Genomic DNA, 15,820 nt, shown 5'->3' on the forward strand with positions numbered 1-15,820 from the left:
TATGATGATTTGCAGTAACATTTATACAGTTGAACACACTTATAATTGATATAATTTAATCCTGAAATGAACTTTTTGTGCACTATTCAAACTCTATTAACCTTTAGGAGCCCGATCGTCTTGATCGAGATGCTCTGTCAAGGTTGTAGTTTTTACATTATAACTTCGCTATTTTTGGCTAGAATTTAATTTTCTTTTTTCATATTGTTGTTACCAGATGTATTTATCAGAAATGATTGTTGCACGTTTTTTCTTTTCATGAAAATGGCGAGAAAAGGAGACGAGACTTCTTTTTTGAGTCTTTTTCCAAGGGAAATTTTTTTCCGACAAAGGAAGGCCGGCCGGCTTTGTTGTTTAAAAGCAATGCGTTTCCTTCACTCCTGGAAACTGCATTGGAAGGAAGTTTGTATATCGGTACCTGAGGTCAAAAGGAAATGTTTTCCGTGTGGGAGCAAGCAGGGGAGGGGGAAGAGGGGTTGTTGAAACTGTCTTAATAATGTAAAAAAAAATAATGATTTTTGGGGGGATTTCCCCTTCATATATATGCCGAATGTGCATAAATTTTATATCGTGTGAATCTGTGATTCATTCCACATATAACGGTATATCATTCATCTCTCTAGGCCAATTAGCCTCTGAGCTAGTCATTTCAAGGTACAGCTACATTTTGAAGCTTGAAGCTTGAATCAGTGGCGTACTGACCATTCCTTTTAAGGATACAACTTGCGTTACATTGGTCATACGATAATAATGCAAATATTTTTGTGTTCCTTACATGTCAGCGATCATTTCCATGTGCATGTCGACACTGTCATGTACTTTTTTCTTGGAGGGAGGGGAATTCCCATTTTTTCTCGAAAATTTGGAATTTTCAGTTCTCCCCCCCTACCACATATATGCCGAATTTGCATAAATTTTATATAGTCTGAATCTCTGGTTCACTTCGCGTACAACAATATATCACTCATCTCTCTAGGACAATTAGCCTCCGATCTACACTCATTTAATTGATACTCTGCATTTTGCTCAAAATCGGCTCTGGCATCAAGGGGGTTGGTTACATGTGAAAATGGCATTGGGCTCCAAAAGGTTAAAGAACATGACATGTTTTGCATTTTCAGGATTGAAACTAAAAAAGTGTTTACAGATATTCAGGCTTTCCCATTCATGTTGGCAAAACAAATCTTCCTAATTTCTTACATAAATATATATAATAATACAGTGTAAAATCATGAAAAATTAAATTTATTTGCCTATCGATTTCATACATTCTGCCAAATCTGTAGCATACAAGTTATATTTATGCAAGAACTGATTTGAAAATTCAGATTTTTCCAGATGCTAATGAAAAGATTGAAGCTTAGCCAGCAGTGTGCAATATGTATATATTGTAGAGAGATGCATAAGTATTACCAAGCAAGTTGTCCATCACTATGTTTATTCTCTATTGTTTTAAGCACTGAGCGCTTCAAAAATTGAAACAGTATTATAAACCACCTCTGCACAGTGTACGAAAAATGCATTAATGCAAGAGAAAAATTAATGAAAATAGCCATGGACAATTTGTCAAGCAATACTCATGCATCCCACTATACAGTCAACAGCAAAGATAATGGTAGGCAAATTGTCCATGGCTATTTTAATTACTTTTTATGAAAATGGTGATGGACAATTCGCCTACTGTTTCTTTCGCTGTTGGGTGTACATCTGTAAAGAAACCAGGGTTAAACCAATAATAATATCATGGAATTTTGAACAAAAAAATTAATGCCAAGGGAAAACTAGAAATCTTTGTGCTTGAATGAAAATAAGTTTAACTTTTCTTGAACCTCTTTTGTTTTTCCATTATTTTTTAAATTTTTAAAGAATTCCATGGCATTATTATTGGTACATTTATAATTAAGGTGTTTACTCTCTAGTTCAGCCTACACACAGCTGAGTGCCTAGCACAAAAAGGTAGAGAGCATGATGCTGACCACTACTTCTTAGCTCCTTCATACCATACTTGGCAAGGGTATGAGCACAACTTGTAGCTCAGGTCATCGCAGACAATTGATTTTAGAGGGATACAATTTCCATCTCGCCTGTCCATACCTTACAACGTGTTAAATACCTGGCCACTTCAAATGCTACCTTGCTACATCCACTTTGTGAATTTCGACGAAGCGTTCCTTTCCACTGAAATCTTTCAGAGATTGCACAAGCTGCAATTGTAGAGCTGGCTCACTCCTCAACCACTCGCATAGCAATTGTGGATGAGATGGATCCACTTCCAAAAGTATTTTCCCGTGCTTGACCAACCATTCTGAAGCCAACTTCAGCAAAGGTTTTATCACACCGAGACCATCGGCCCCTCCATCCAATGCCCGAAGGTCTTCATATCTACAAGTACAAAGAATGTGACATTTAATGTCAACAATCTCTTACAGAGGCCAATAAATGGAAAGGTACTGGTTATAGGCACGCTACGGGAAGCAATGATAGCTGTGGGAATGGCTAGATTAGAGGGTTAGGAAATCTAATACAAGAGCACCAGTTGGGTATCATTGGGTGTGAGATATATGTGGCACTGTCTTCCACACATCACAGCAGTAAAGGAGTGCCACACTCAAAATAAAATAATATACTCATATGGTTATATTTATGTTAATCAAAAACTAAATACGCTGACCAAGGCAGAATTCATTTTATTTCAAAACATAAACTAAACATTACGTTTAAACCTTCTAGCAAGGTCTTCTTCAGACACTGTACCAAACACAAATGAAATAAGGTACAAGACAGGAATATATATATATAAATCACTCCCCTCCAGACACAAGATTATTAGAATGTTTTTTATCTGGAGCATTCCTTTCCAGGTGTTCCAGCAGGTGAACTGGAATAACTACTAACTAACTAACTCTCTAGCCTTCTTAAACCCGAAGGTTCATGGCTGCAGCAACACAGGCCTTCCATCTTTCCCTATCTTGAGCAAAGATCTATATAATAGATCTATGTAACCTTCTCTACTCACCTGTCTCCTCATCCCTTTTAGGTCCAAATATTTTCCTAAGGATCTTATTTTCAAATACTCTCAATTTATGTTCCTCTTTCAATGTAAGGGACCAAGTTTCACATCCATATAATACTACAGGCAAAATTACTGTTTTGTATATTTTAACTTTTAGTTTCTTAGATATTAAACGAGAAGACAAAAGTTTATGAAGAGAGAAGTAACATGCATTTCCTGAATTAAGCCTACTTTTTATTTCCTCTTTAATATGATTTTCATTTGTTAATATTACTCCTAAGTATTTGAATTTGGAAACTGGTTCAAACAAGTTGTTATCAATAATTAGATTTTGATTATTACCTAACACTTGGTTTCGGCCTGTAAGCATATATTTAGTTTTCTCTTTGTTAACTTCCAAACCTATCTCTTTAGCAGTTTTGAAAAATATTTTAGCATTATTCTTAATTGTATTCACATCATCCCCCAGTAAGTCTACATCATCTGCATATGCTAACAATTGAGTCACACCATTTAATTTTAGTCCTTTAGTTTCTTTTACCTTCCTAACAGCATATTCTAAGGCAAAATTAAAGAGCAATGGAGATAATGCATCTCCTTGTTTTAACCCACCATGAATTGTAAATTTGTCAGACATATTACTACCCACACAAATTCTACTTTCTGTTTCACTGGTGCATATTTTTATCATACTAACAAGCTTCTTAGGTATTCCAAACTCTACTAATATATTATATAATTTATCGCTTTTGACCGAATCATATGCTTTTTTGAAATCAATGAATAGCTGATGGATATTTTGATTATATTCCCACTTTTTTTCAAGTGTCTGTCTAATGTGAAAAATTTGATCCGTAGTTGATCTGTTACGTTTAAATCCACATTGATAATCACCTATAATTTCATTAGCATATGGTGTTAGTCTTGTTAAAAGAATGTTAGACAATATTTTGTATGTTGTTGAGAGTAGAGAAATGCCACGGTAATTATTGCAGTTCATTTTATCACCTTTTTAAACACAGGAACAATTATGGATTCTTTCCACTGTTGAGGGATTTCTTCTTTATTCCATATTAAAGAAATCAATTTATGAATTTGACATGTTAATGAATTTCCACCATATTTAATTAACTCAGCTGGTATTAAATCAATGCCAGGTGCTTTGTTATTCTTTAGCCTTTTAATAGCATCTTAACTTCAGTCAAGTTAGGTTCTGGAACTAAAGGTTCTGCTGTGTAGACTTCATTTACTTCTGATTTATCTCCTACATGGACACTTAAAAGGTCATTAAAGTAGTTCTTCCATCTATTTAGAATATCACTTGGGTCAGCTAGAAAATCACCGTCTTTATCTTTTATCAAGTTTACTTTAGGTTGCCACCCCTTTCTAAACTCATTTACACCTTTATATAAATCTCTGATATTTTTATTTTTGGTGTTTGTTTCAATTTCGTTAATTTTGCTTTTCAAGTAATTTCTTTTTTTACTTCTAAACGTGCGGTTAACTTCTCGCTTTATTCTATTATAATTGTTTAGATTTGTATCCTCAGAGTTATTTAACCACCTAAGTCTAGCCTGATTTCTTATTTCTATTAGATTATGACATTCATTATCAAACCATGGCTTACTTTTTCTCGGTTTATGGTATCCTATACTTTCTTTAGCTGCTGATTCTATTGCATTACGTATGTGCTCCCAATTCTTATTTACGTCTGTTTCATTTATATTTTCATCATCATTTAAATCCTGCAAAACATAAAATCTATTTGACAGTTTAATTTGGTAATCTTTCTTAATTCTTTCATCAGTAAACTTTCCTGTATCAAATTTTAGAACTTTTAGATTTTGTTGCTTATGATTTATCACTGAGAGTCTTTCTCTTAATTTAGCAGTTACTAAATAATGGTCACTGGCACAGTCAGCACCTCTATGTGTACGAACGTCAATTATACTAGTATGCCTTCTCTTATCAATGAGAATATGATCTATCTGATTATGAGTTTTACCATCTGGAGAAGACCAGGTTATTTATGGATATCTTTATGTTTAAAAGTGGTACTTTTCACAATTAAATTCTTTGAGGTTGCAAAAGTAATCAATCTTATACCATTATCGTTACAGTATTTCAATTCGGTCCAGGAACTTTCTTTCCGGATGACTTTAAATACGGTCCAGGAACCTTTTTCCGGATCAATTTAAATACGGTACAGGAACATTTTTTCCGGATTCGGTCCCCAGGAACCTTTTTTACGAAAGAATTTCAATTCCGCCCAGGAACCTTTTTTCCCGCACCAATTTAAATAAGGTCCAGGAACCATTTTTAAGGAACAATTTAAATACGGTCCAGGAACCTTTATCAATGAAACAATTCGCAACTTGGACCGAATTTAAATTGTGCGAGAAAAAATGTTCCGGTCCTGCAGCGGAACCCAATATTAGAATTTATTTAACAAACTTGGCTATAAGGAATAACATATTATATGACATTATGATTAATGAAGATAATGAAATAAATAATTATATTGAATAAAGGAATTAGAACTGTGCCTTCGTATAGTATTGCATCTCATTATGTTGAATCGCGAAAATGTTAGTGTAGGCAGTGGTGCCGTCGTCGCCTTGTAATCAATTGTTCCCAGGTTCGATACCTGGTAGAGGCACATCGTGGTTCGGACCCCACTTTAAACTGTAGGCCCAGTCCCGATTAGCCTTACTGTGCATAAAGTGGACTTAAAACACCAACTCAATCCAATGTTGGTGTAGGGTCTATAATAGCTAATATCTAGGTGTCGGTTACGTCCTGCGAGAGACGTCGGAGGTGTGGTAGCCAAATACGCTTGTGGTCACTTTTCATTGACGCAGTATGTATCTACTGCGATATCCTATTAAACGGCCATGTGAGATGGGAGAGGGCAGCGGCGCTTGCCCATGTCAAACACTTCTCTCTCACTTCGGCTGCGAAAGACCAACAAACACTCGTCTTCTGTGCAAAGAGTGGACCCATTTCTGTTTACTTTCCCACGAAAGTTTGGCAAAGGACAGCGTGTCGTGTCAAGTGGTTCCGTTACAAATGTCATCCATTGACCACTTTACTTCCAACGTGATTTTAGTTTGCTTTGCGATTTGCCACAAATAGATGCTATTCATAGGCTTGAACAAAAGTATAGATCCTACCTTCGAATCCCAGAAATAAAAATAACGGGAAGAATATAAGAAAATACGAAAACAGATGAATGAACAGGTGAACTGGAATGGGATGAAGAATTGACAAGGGTCTACCACTATTCATTGGATTTTTGTGGTAACCGTCTCATGAGTGGTAGTTCTTTCTAGGAGTGTTTGTGGCTAAATCACTGGGCTGATTGCAAAACAAGAACGAAATGAACAAATATCTAGCTCGAAGACATGTTTTCTTTACCGAAAGTGGGGGGAAGGGGCATGTAATAACGTCTAGCAGGCATAATTGTCGTACTGATAGCCGGTAACACTTTTTAAAAAGTCACGCCACGCCACTGCCCATCTCTAATAATAATAATAAAAAAGGTGAGGATGGTATAATTATGAGGAGAAATAGAGGACATTGTAAATTGAATTTAAAATAGTAATATACTGAATATTGAGCATGCTGAAAAAATATGAGGATTCTGGAAAACTATGAGAAAATTTATTTAGAGTTCATATGAGAATCATGAATATTCTGAAAATCCATGCTATTGAACATGTTAAGACATGTAAGAGTATGTAAATCTCTGTGAAGTTAGATAAGATGGCCTGAAAGGATTATCACCATGCCTGCCTTAAATAAAGACCCATTCTACTCCTCTCTTCTATTCTATCGCTACTTGTACTTTACGATCTGTTCAGAACTAAAGTAACAGTTCAGGCACCATGTGGTTCTTTTTTCAGAACCTTACAGAATGATGAAATGTTGTACTTACATCATGATTTCAGGTTGTAAATTGAACATGTCCTTCCTAGGAACGTACGGAGGGTTGCTCACAATCAAATCGAACTCTCGCCTGCTCACTCCTTCCAAGCCCTCGGCAGTCAGTTTGGCTTTGATTACTTCTAACCTGTCCAATACTCCGTGCAGGGAAGCGTTTTGCTTTGTTATGTTGCAGGCCACACTGCTTTGGTCTATGGCAGTGCATCTCACCTGAAACAAAAGAATTGAACAGAAGTCAACCAACAAATATTAATTTTCTACATGTACAATAAGTAATAACAAGTTGTTGGTGTGCACTTTTGATGCACTGATTTTAATTTTAGAGTAAAGGTAAAGATCCCCGTGCCATGAAAGCACATTTAGGGGATGTGGGGGTGGGGTCCCACACATTCTCGATCTCGCCCATTTTGGAGGTGATGTATCAGCATCATGCTCCAGCTGCCTTTATCCCAAAGGTACCCATTGATTTGAGGCTGGATGAGTGCCAGAGCCAATTTGTGCAGGGACATGGCCAGAAAAATTCCAACCTAAGATCACCTAGCCTGGGAATCGAACCTGGGTCTCCTGGGTGGCAGTCAGATGCCCTAACAACTAGGCCATTGCAGCTTTTGATTTTAATTTTAGAGTACAAAATTATGTTGGCCCAATACACAATGAGAAACATTTCATGAAGATGCATAACACTAGCTTATTATCTTGATAAAGAAACTGCCTATAGGAAGTTAAAAAAAAAGAGAAGGTAGATGAATCATAGCTATTCATAAAACCAATGACAATGGCAGATTCCAGTAATAAGATATATGAACATATACGAAGGCTTAATGGCTAGTTGTTAAATTTTTAGTTGGGCATCTACGTTCAAGTTTTGGCGATGACACCATTTTTATATGCAAAAAAAAGTATTTAAGAAAGCATGTTACTACTCGTAAAATCAAGTTTTTTGCACATAACTTTGAATTTTGCAAAATTTTCAGGATAATTAGATTCTGCAAAAGTACCCATGGAAGACCAAAATGCCGGAAATGTATTGTCTCAACCCTGTTACATGTACGAGGGGCGTATCAAAAAGTTCGTGCAATCACCTGGAAGGAAACAAACTATAAACCCCCTCGGATATGTGTATTGTACAATGGTCCTTCTAGGTTAAGCACACAAATTTTTGTCTGTTTTGGATGTTTATTGCTATCCTTTTTTAACAGGCGAATAAAGGAAGGTGTCATGATTGACAAAATTGAGGCACGGAGCTTCATCAAATTCCTGCATCTCCAGTTGAAAGCAGCGAAGCAAATTCACGATGAGATGAAAGTAGTGTACGGGGAGGAAAGCCCATCCTATGAGATGGTTTTCAAGTGGAAACGGCAGTTCCAAACCGGTCACATGGTAATTTCCGATGCCCCTAGGACAGGGAGACCGCCCTTCACAAATGATGACACATTGATGGAGTAAGTGGAGAAGATGATAATGGAAAACAGGAGCATCACCATTGAAAGTGTGATGGCTGTAATCGGTGTTAATTATGGGTCCATCTGGAATATCATCCATCACCAGCTGCACCTTCATAAAGTGTCGGCACAGTGGGTGCCACGATTTCTCCCCCCTTTCCAGAAGAGGACTAGAGAGGAAGCAGCACTAGAGATGTTAGGCTGCTTTGAGCTGGATGAAGAGGATTTTCTCAGCAGACTGGTTACAATGGATGAAAGCTGGATCTACCTTTATGACCCAGAAACAAAGATGATGAGCAAACAGTGGAAACTCAGCTCCTCACCGCCCCCCATAAAGGCAAAAGTGCAAAGGTAAGTCGCTAACGTGATGCTGTCAGTTTTCTGGGACTGTGAGGGAGTCATCCTGTTGGACTACCTGCCACAGGGTCACACAATCACAAGTGACTATTATTGTGATCTCCTAGCTCGGTTACTTCAAAAATTGAAGGTGAAAAGGCGACGAAAGCTCACAAAAGGACTGCTGCTATTGGCAGACAACGCACCAGCCCATTCTGCCCATGCATCCATTTCGAAAACAGTTCAATTATGATACGAAATTTTGCCCCACCCTCCACATTCCCCAGACCTGACACCGAGTGACTTCTTCCTCTTTCCGGAAATGAAGCGTCCACTCAAAAAAGACGCCACTTTGACACGAGGGATGATGTCATTTCTGAGGTGGAACAGTGGATTGAGGCCCAAAATGCAGTGTTCTATAAAAACGGCTTACACAAGGTGAAAGACCGCTGGCAGAAATGTGTCACTCAGCATGGCAACTATGTGGAGAAGGACTAATACCACCATGATTTTGTACTTGTCCAAAGTTGTTTCCTTCCAGGTGATTGCACAAACTTTTTGATACCCCCTCGTATATATAATGTCTCCAATCAATTTCCATATTTTAAAATCATTTAAATGTTATGTTGAATGGTAATTTTTCTTGCAAATTGACCATATCTGTTGTCTCAATTCATGTTATAAACGAGCCTAGTTGTTGAACATCAACATCTAGATGCCATAAAATACGAACCAGGTTGTGCTGAATGTTACTGAATTTACTACAGAGTTTTCACAGCATAAAGCTTTTAAAACAGCAAATTCAGTTTATAACTATTATTATTGACATAAAATTCTATACCTAGATACCTGAGGATGCATTTTAAGCAATGCTATGCTTATGGCACCTGAGCCACACCCTACATCCAGGATATGGAAGCCGGGCTGCAGATGCTGAGACACAATGTCAACAAGCTGCTCAGTCTCCGGCCGAGGAATGAACACGGGAGGAACCAACTTGAGCTGAAGGTCACGGAAATCCCATTCCCCAATTATGTACTGCACCGGCATTCTGGAAAATAAATCAACATATTTAACTATCATTCTCCTCTCTACATCATGGCATATTTGAAAAATGTGCCCCTGGAAATGACCCATTCATAGAGGCATATAAGCAGGGGAGGTTATCATACACTAAATATTAAATTTGAACCACCACCACTCACCCATACTCATGTAAATATTCGCATCATATAGACGAAATGCATGTATTTACTAAAGGGTTGAAATTTAGTACAAATACCGTATTTAAGTGTGTGTGTAATGCACACCCTGATTTTTGATGGGGAAAAATGACAAACAATTATATCTCGTATATAATGCACAGTACAATCTAGTTTCAAGAAATGGCTTTCATAGTTGTAGGTCGTAAAGCTGTTGCTATGCCGATCAAGAGTGAATGACATCATATCTATTCGTTGAGTCACCTGTTGCTATGTGGACCAAGAGGAGAAAATCCTCTTGTGTAAACAATAATTGCTTTTCTTGGTGTCGCAGAACATCACATTACAAAGTGAAAAATTGTGGGGCATGATTTTCAAAATTTTATATGTGGTTTTGCTCATTCCTTCTTTACTTTTCCAAATAAAACTTCAAAATATATACTTTTTTAGTGATTAAAAGTAACATTTATACGAAACACATTGAGGACCTTCAAACTAGCAGTTAGCAGAAAAAGATTTCTTCCATTAAGGCATTTACACTCTCCATATATAGCATATTATTTGGCCAGTAATACATTATAATTATTATTACTTTTTCCTTATCTTTTCTTTCATCCAAACTATCATAAAAATCAGAACGTTCCTTCATTTTGTGATGAGGTTATTTCAACTGCATTTCACATTAGTGTCGCCATCTTGAATGTAATACTGTTGCCATATACAGAAACTGCAGGATTTAAGCTTTACAACGATATGTAACATGATAGGGTTCCGTAAACATGAAAAATCAATGCGTCACAAAATCATGGAACAACCCTGTACGGTTTCATGTTGGCTGTGCAAATTATTCCATGCATAATACGCACCACAGTTTTTGGGGGCAAAAGTTTTGGAAAAAAGTGTGCACTATACATGAGTAAATATGGTAGTTATTTAAAAATATGTAATTTTACTAGGTTCTATCACTGAATGAGAAACCCAAACGTTTATGGATGCAGCAACACAGACCTTCCATATGTCCCTATCCTGGGCAAGATCAATCCAATTTTTTCCATCCCTACCAATCTCCTTTAGGTCCAGCTCAACTTTATCTCTATAATCAATAATAACAATAAAAATCTAAAATAAACTATTATGTTCCAACAATTACTACTTAAGTCTGAATTTCAATTGTTTTAAATCACATAAATAGTAATACCTTCATTGATTAATCTAATTTTATTAATTTTGAAAATTTGCACTGAAACGCACAATTGATAAAAATGAGAAAAAAAGAACATGTTGATATTCCAAACTGAAACAAATGAACGTGTGTTGGGTGAAATTTACCAGGCAGTGTTTCTATGGCCCTGCGAACAGAACAAAGAGAAAATTCAGGTCCCGACACTCATCAGAGGTGATCAAAAATATATATTTCAAAATCAGCTGGGTAAATTTTACTCATACATACATTCTTACAAGTTAAAGGTATAAATTTGAAGGATTCACCAAGACTTGAACCTGGGTCTCAGGCATACTAAGTCCTGGTTCAACCCACTGAAATTTCTACGCAGTACATCTCCAAATTGTGTGCCAAATTGAAAGATAACGTGCCATAAAGTACAGGGTGTCCCACGAACGGCACAACTGGGAATTAAGAGTGACGTTACTTTGTAACCGTAACCTGTACATACATAAGTCATACACCAAATGTTAGCCCTGTCCAAGTAGATATTTTTAAACATAGAAACAACAAACGGGGTGCAGTGTTGTTCATGCAGTGTTGCCAAATGTAAGTGAAAGTGTAAATTTATTTTTCCACAAAGCATGGAAAATTGCATGTCAAACATTCGTACGGAAATTTGGACGTCAATTTCCACCTTGGGTAGGTGGACTATTTCGCCATCTATAGTTCAGAGAAGAAAACCGATCGTTTTCGCGTATAGCCAATCCTGAAATGCCTCGTAAAGGCGTACCGGTCCAAATGGGTGTTTTAAAAAAATTATGAGGTACAGTGGCAACACTGTTGATGTTTGAAGGCAACAAAAGGTGTGTTTAGTGATGGTCTATGACATGGAAATACTGGAAACAGGAAAAAAAGAAAATTTTCATTTTCTTTTTTTCCTGTTTCCAGTATTTCCATGTCATAGACCAGTGGTTTCCAACTTCAAAAGGTCCGAGGGCCAAAATTATATCCAGCAGTTGATTGGCGGGCCGAATTTTTTCGGGGGGAGGGGGGGGACTAAAAATTACAAAAATTGTAAGTACTGAACTGAAAATGTAGTACTTTCGCATGACCTAAATTTCTAAAATGAAGCAATAAAAACAATGGAATCACAAATCAAAATTGTATAATTACAATTTATTTCACAAAAACCCAATACTTATGGATGAATTGAAAGAAATGAAAAACACACCATACAAATAAGAATCCTTCATAGTAAGTGTTCAATGTGAAAATTGTGGTCGATGTGCTTCTTTTATTGAAGTTGGAATGTCCACTTCAATTTCTGTACTTGAAAGTCTCAGAAGGTGAAGAATCTGCGAGTCGGCTTCTGTCGCGATTCTTGATGAACTTCATTGAAGAAGAAACACTTTCACACGTGTATGTGCTGCCGAACATCGATGTCATTCTTTGCCCAAAACTACGAAGGTTTGGAAAGCTTTCGTTTGAAAGGTATTTGAAAAACTCTGGCCCCTTTTCTTGCCTAGTTTGAAGGAACTACATCGCCTTGCAAATCACGCAATTTAAATTGGAGAGAAGCTATTTTCATTTTCAATCTTACATTTTTTGAAGATATTGCTCATTTCGATATTTGCACAAACTTGAACAATCAGTCGCAGTACCATCCGAGTTGGAACACTGGAAATCTCTTCGTACTTCGTGCGTAGTACAGCGCCTTGTAGTGCGTAGTGAAACAGATCTCTATTAGGGATGGCCAAACGGATCCGAAAAATCCGGATCCAAAAGTTTCGGATCTGGATCCGGATCCGAAAGTTCCGGATCTGGATCCGGATCCGAGAGTTCCGGATCCGGGTCTGAAAGTTTCGGATCTGGATCCGGATCCGGGTCTGAAAGTTTCGGATCCGGATCCAAAAATTTCGGATCCAGGTCCGAAAGTTTCGGATCTGGATCCGGATCCGAAAATCCGGATCCGGATCCGAGAGTTTCGTATCTCAATCCCATTATAATATTACCACACCTTAGTCCTACAAGAATTTTTTTCAAGTGTTGTTCCTAAAATACTTTGCTACGCATCGGCTAACACACTCATGCACAAATGTCCGAAGTGATTTTGTAAATGCCATTGAAACGAATATGTATTCATTCGAATGTATTGGAAATGAAAACACACATAAATGTGAGACATTCTATTCCAGGATGAAACCTTTAACACATATAACAAGATAGAAATGTTATACAAAAATTATACAATTGTTCTACAGTTACAGTTTTACAAATTAAAATAAAACATTATAATATATGCAGTGTTATATAATTACAAAGTGTAAGACTAACAAGGGAGGTTATCTAAGTGTCCCCCTCCGATTTCCATGAAACTTGGCAGTATAGTGGGGCCCAAAGGAAGAATTAGGTGTTTTTTTGTTTCAGCTAAAAAACGGTTTTAGGGGGCAAAACCCCCTCAAATGTCAAGATGAGGACAAATTGAAGTGAGGATCTGACCCCTGTGTCTTTCCGATTTCCATGAAACTTGGCAGGTGTATAGTGGAGCCCAATGGAAGAAATACGTGTTTTTTTGTTTCAGATAAAAAACGGTTTTAGGGGGCAAAACCCCCTCAAATGTCAAGATAAAGACAAATTGAAGTGAGGATCTGACCCTGTGTCCCCCTCCGATTTCCATGATACTTGGCAGGTGTGTGTATAAACGGGCCCAAATGAAGAAATACGTGTTTTTTTTGTTTCAGCTAAAAAACGGTTTTAGGGGGCAAAACCCCCTCAAATGTCAAGATGAGGACAAATTGAAGTGGGGATGTGACCCCTGTGTCCCCCTCAGATTTCCATGAAACTTGGCAGGTGTGTGTATAAACGGGCCCAAATGAAGAAATACGTATTTTTTTGTTTCGGCAAAAAATTTGTTCTAGGGGGCAACCTCCTCTCAAATGTCAAGATGAGGACAAATTGAAGTGGGGATCTGACCCCTGAGTTCCCCTCCGATTTCCATGAAACGTGGCAGGTGTATAGAGGGGCCCGAAGGAAGAATTACGTGTTTTTTTGTTTGAGCTAAAAACTGTTTCAGGGGGCAAAATCCCCTCAAATGTCAAGATGAGGACAAATTGAAGTAAGGATCGGACCCCTGTGTCCCCTTCCGATTTCCATGATACTTGGTAGGTGTGTGTATAAACGGGCCCAAATGAAGAAATACGTATTTTTTTGTTTCGGCAAAAAATTTGTTCTAGGGGGCAACCTCCTCTCAAATGTCAAGATGAGGACAAATTGAAGTGGGGATCTGACCCCTGAGTTCCCCTCCGATTTCCATGAAACGTGGCAGGTGTATAGAGGGGCCCGAAGGAAGAATTACGTGTTTTTTGTTTGAGCTAAAAACTGTTTCAGGGGGCAAAATCCCCTCAAATGTCAAGATGAGGACAAATTGAAGTAAGGATCTGACCCCAGTGTTCCCCTCCGATTTTCATGAAACTTCGCAGGTGTACAGAGGGGCCCAAAGGAAGAAATACGTGTTTTTTTGTTTCGGCTAAAATACTGTTTTAGGGGGCAAAACCCGCCTCAAATGTCAAGATTAGGACAAATTGCCGTGGGAATCATCTGACCCCTGTGTCCCCCTCCGATTCCCATGAAATTTGACAGGTGTATAGAGAGGCCGTATGCCCCCTGTCTCTTCCTATGCCATATTTACGTGGTTTCGGGGTCAGATCCCCACTTCAATTTCTCCTCATCTTGACATTTGAGGGGGGGGGCTCTATACACCTGCCAAGTTTCATGGAAATCGGAGGGGGAGACTTAGACCTCCCTAGTAAGTAAGTGTATTAATTAATTACAAATCGCGCACGCGAGCACACACAAACACACACACACACACACACATATATATATATATATACATACATATATATGTGTGTGTGTATGTGTGTGTATGTATATTATATATATATGTATATTAGCAGGTAACAATATGTTATAAGCACATTCTTACTTTCCAAAGAAGCGCATGTGGGATGGCAAAACGGATCCGGATCCAGATCCGAAAGTTCTGGATCCGGATCCGGATCTGAAAATTCCGGATCCGCAGATCCGGATCCGAAAAATTTTAGGATCCGGAACCAACCGGATCCGGATCTGGCCACCCCTAATCTCTATAGCGCCGCTCTGAAGTTTGTTTCTAAACACAAAGAGTGAATGAAGCATTTGCGGAAACTGTGGAGTTCATTCCACATAGCGAAGGGATGGAATGCATGGTGTGAAGAGAAAGTTACGCCACTTTAGATTCTTCTCATGATCATTATTGACTGCCAAATCAATTCTACCTGTGATATTGTCTTTCTTCACAGAGCTTTCGTTCCTTCAGTAAAAATAGAACGTATTTTAATAAAAATAAATTACATTAATGTTTTTTTGCAATCTGGCTTCGCGGGCCGCAAAAAAGGCAACGGGGGCCGCATGCGGCCCGCGGGCCGCTAGTTGGAAACCCCTGTCATAGACCATCACTCAATTTTCATTTCCTTTTTTTCCTGTTTCCAGTATTTCCATGTCATAGACCATCACTCAATTTTCATTTCCTTTTTTTCCTGTTTCCAGTATTTCCATGTCATACACCATCACTCAATTTTCATTTCCTTTTTTTCCTGTTTCCAGTATTTCCATGTCATAGACCATCACTAAACACACCTTTTGTTGCCTTCAAACATCAACAGTGTTGCCACTGTAC

General features: G+C 37.9%; 1 protein-coding gene across 2 annotated transcripts in view; it reads right to left on the bottom strand.

The window, feature by feature from the left end:
* Positions 1-1,137: 1,137 nt before the first annotated feature.
* Positions 1,138-15,820, bottom strand: part of LOC145980447 (MTRF1L release factor glutamine methyltransferase-like) — a 30,978-nt gene continuing 16,295 nt past the window's right edge. For both annotated transcript variants that reach the window (XM_083113543.1, XM_083113544.1), the window contains exons 4-6: positions 9,586-9,787; positions 6,951-7,168; positions 1,138-2,382 (exon numbers count right to left, since the gene is read on the bottom strand). In XM_083113543.1, the coding sequence (XP_082969669.1) occupies positions 2,130-2,382; positions 6,951-7,168; positions 9,586-9,787 (673 nt within the window). In that variant the 3' untranslated portion in view covers positions 1,138-2,129. The remainder of the gene's footprint in view (positions 2,383-6,950; positions 7,169-9,585; positions 9,788-15,820) is intronic.

The sequence above is a fragment of the Lepisma saccharinum genome, chromosome 27 (genome assembly GCF_977018435.1).
Source record: "Lepisma saccharinum chromosome 27, izLepSacc3.1, whole genome shotgun sequence".
NCBI classification, from domain to species: domain Eukaryota; kingdom Metazoa; phylum Arthropoda; class Insecta; order Zygentoma; family Lepismatidae; genus Lepisma; species Lepisma saccharinum.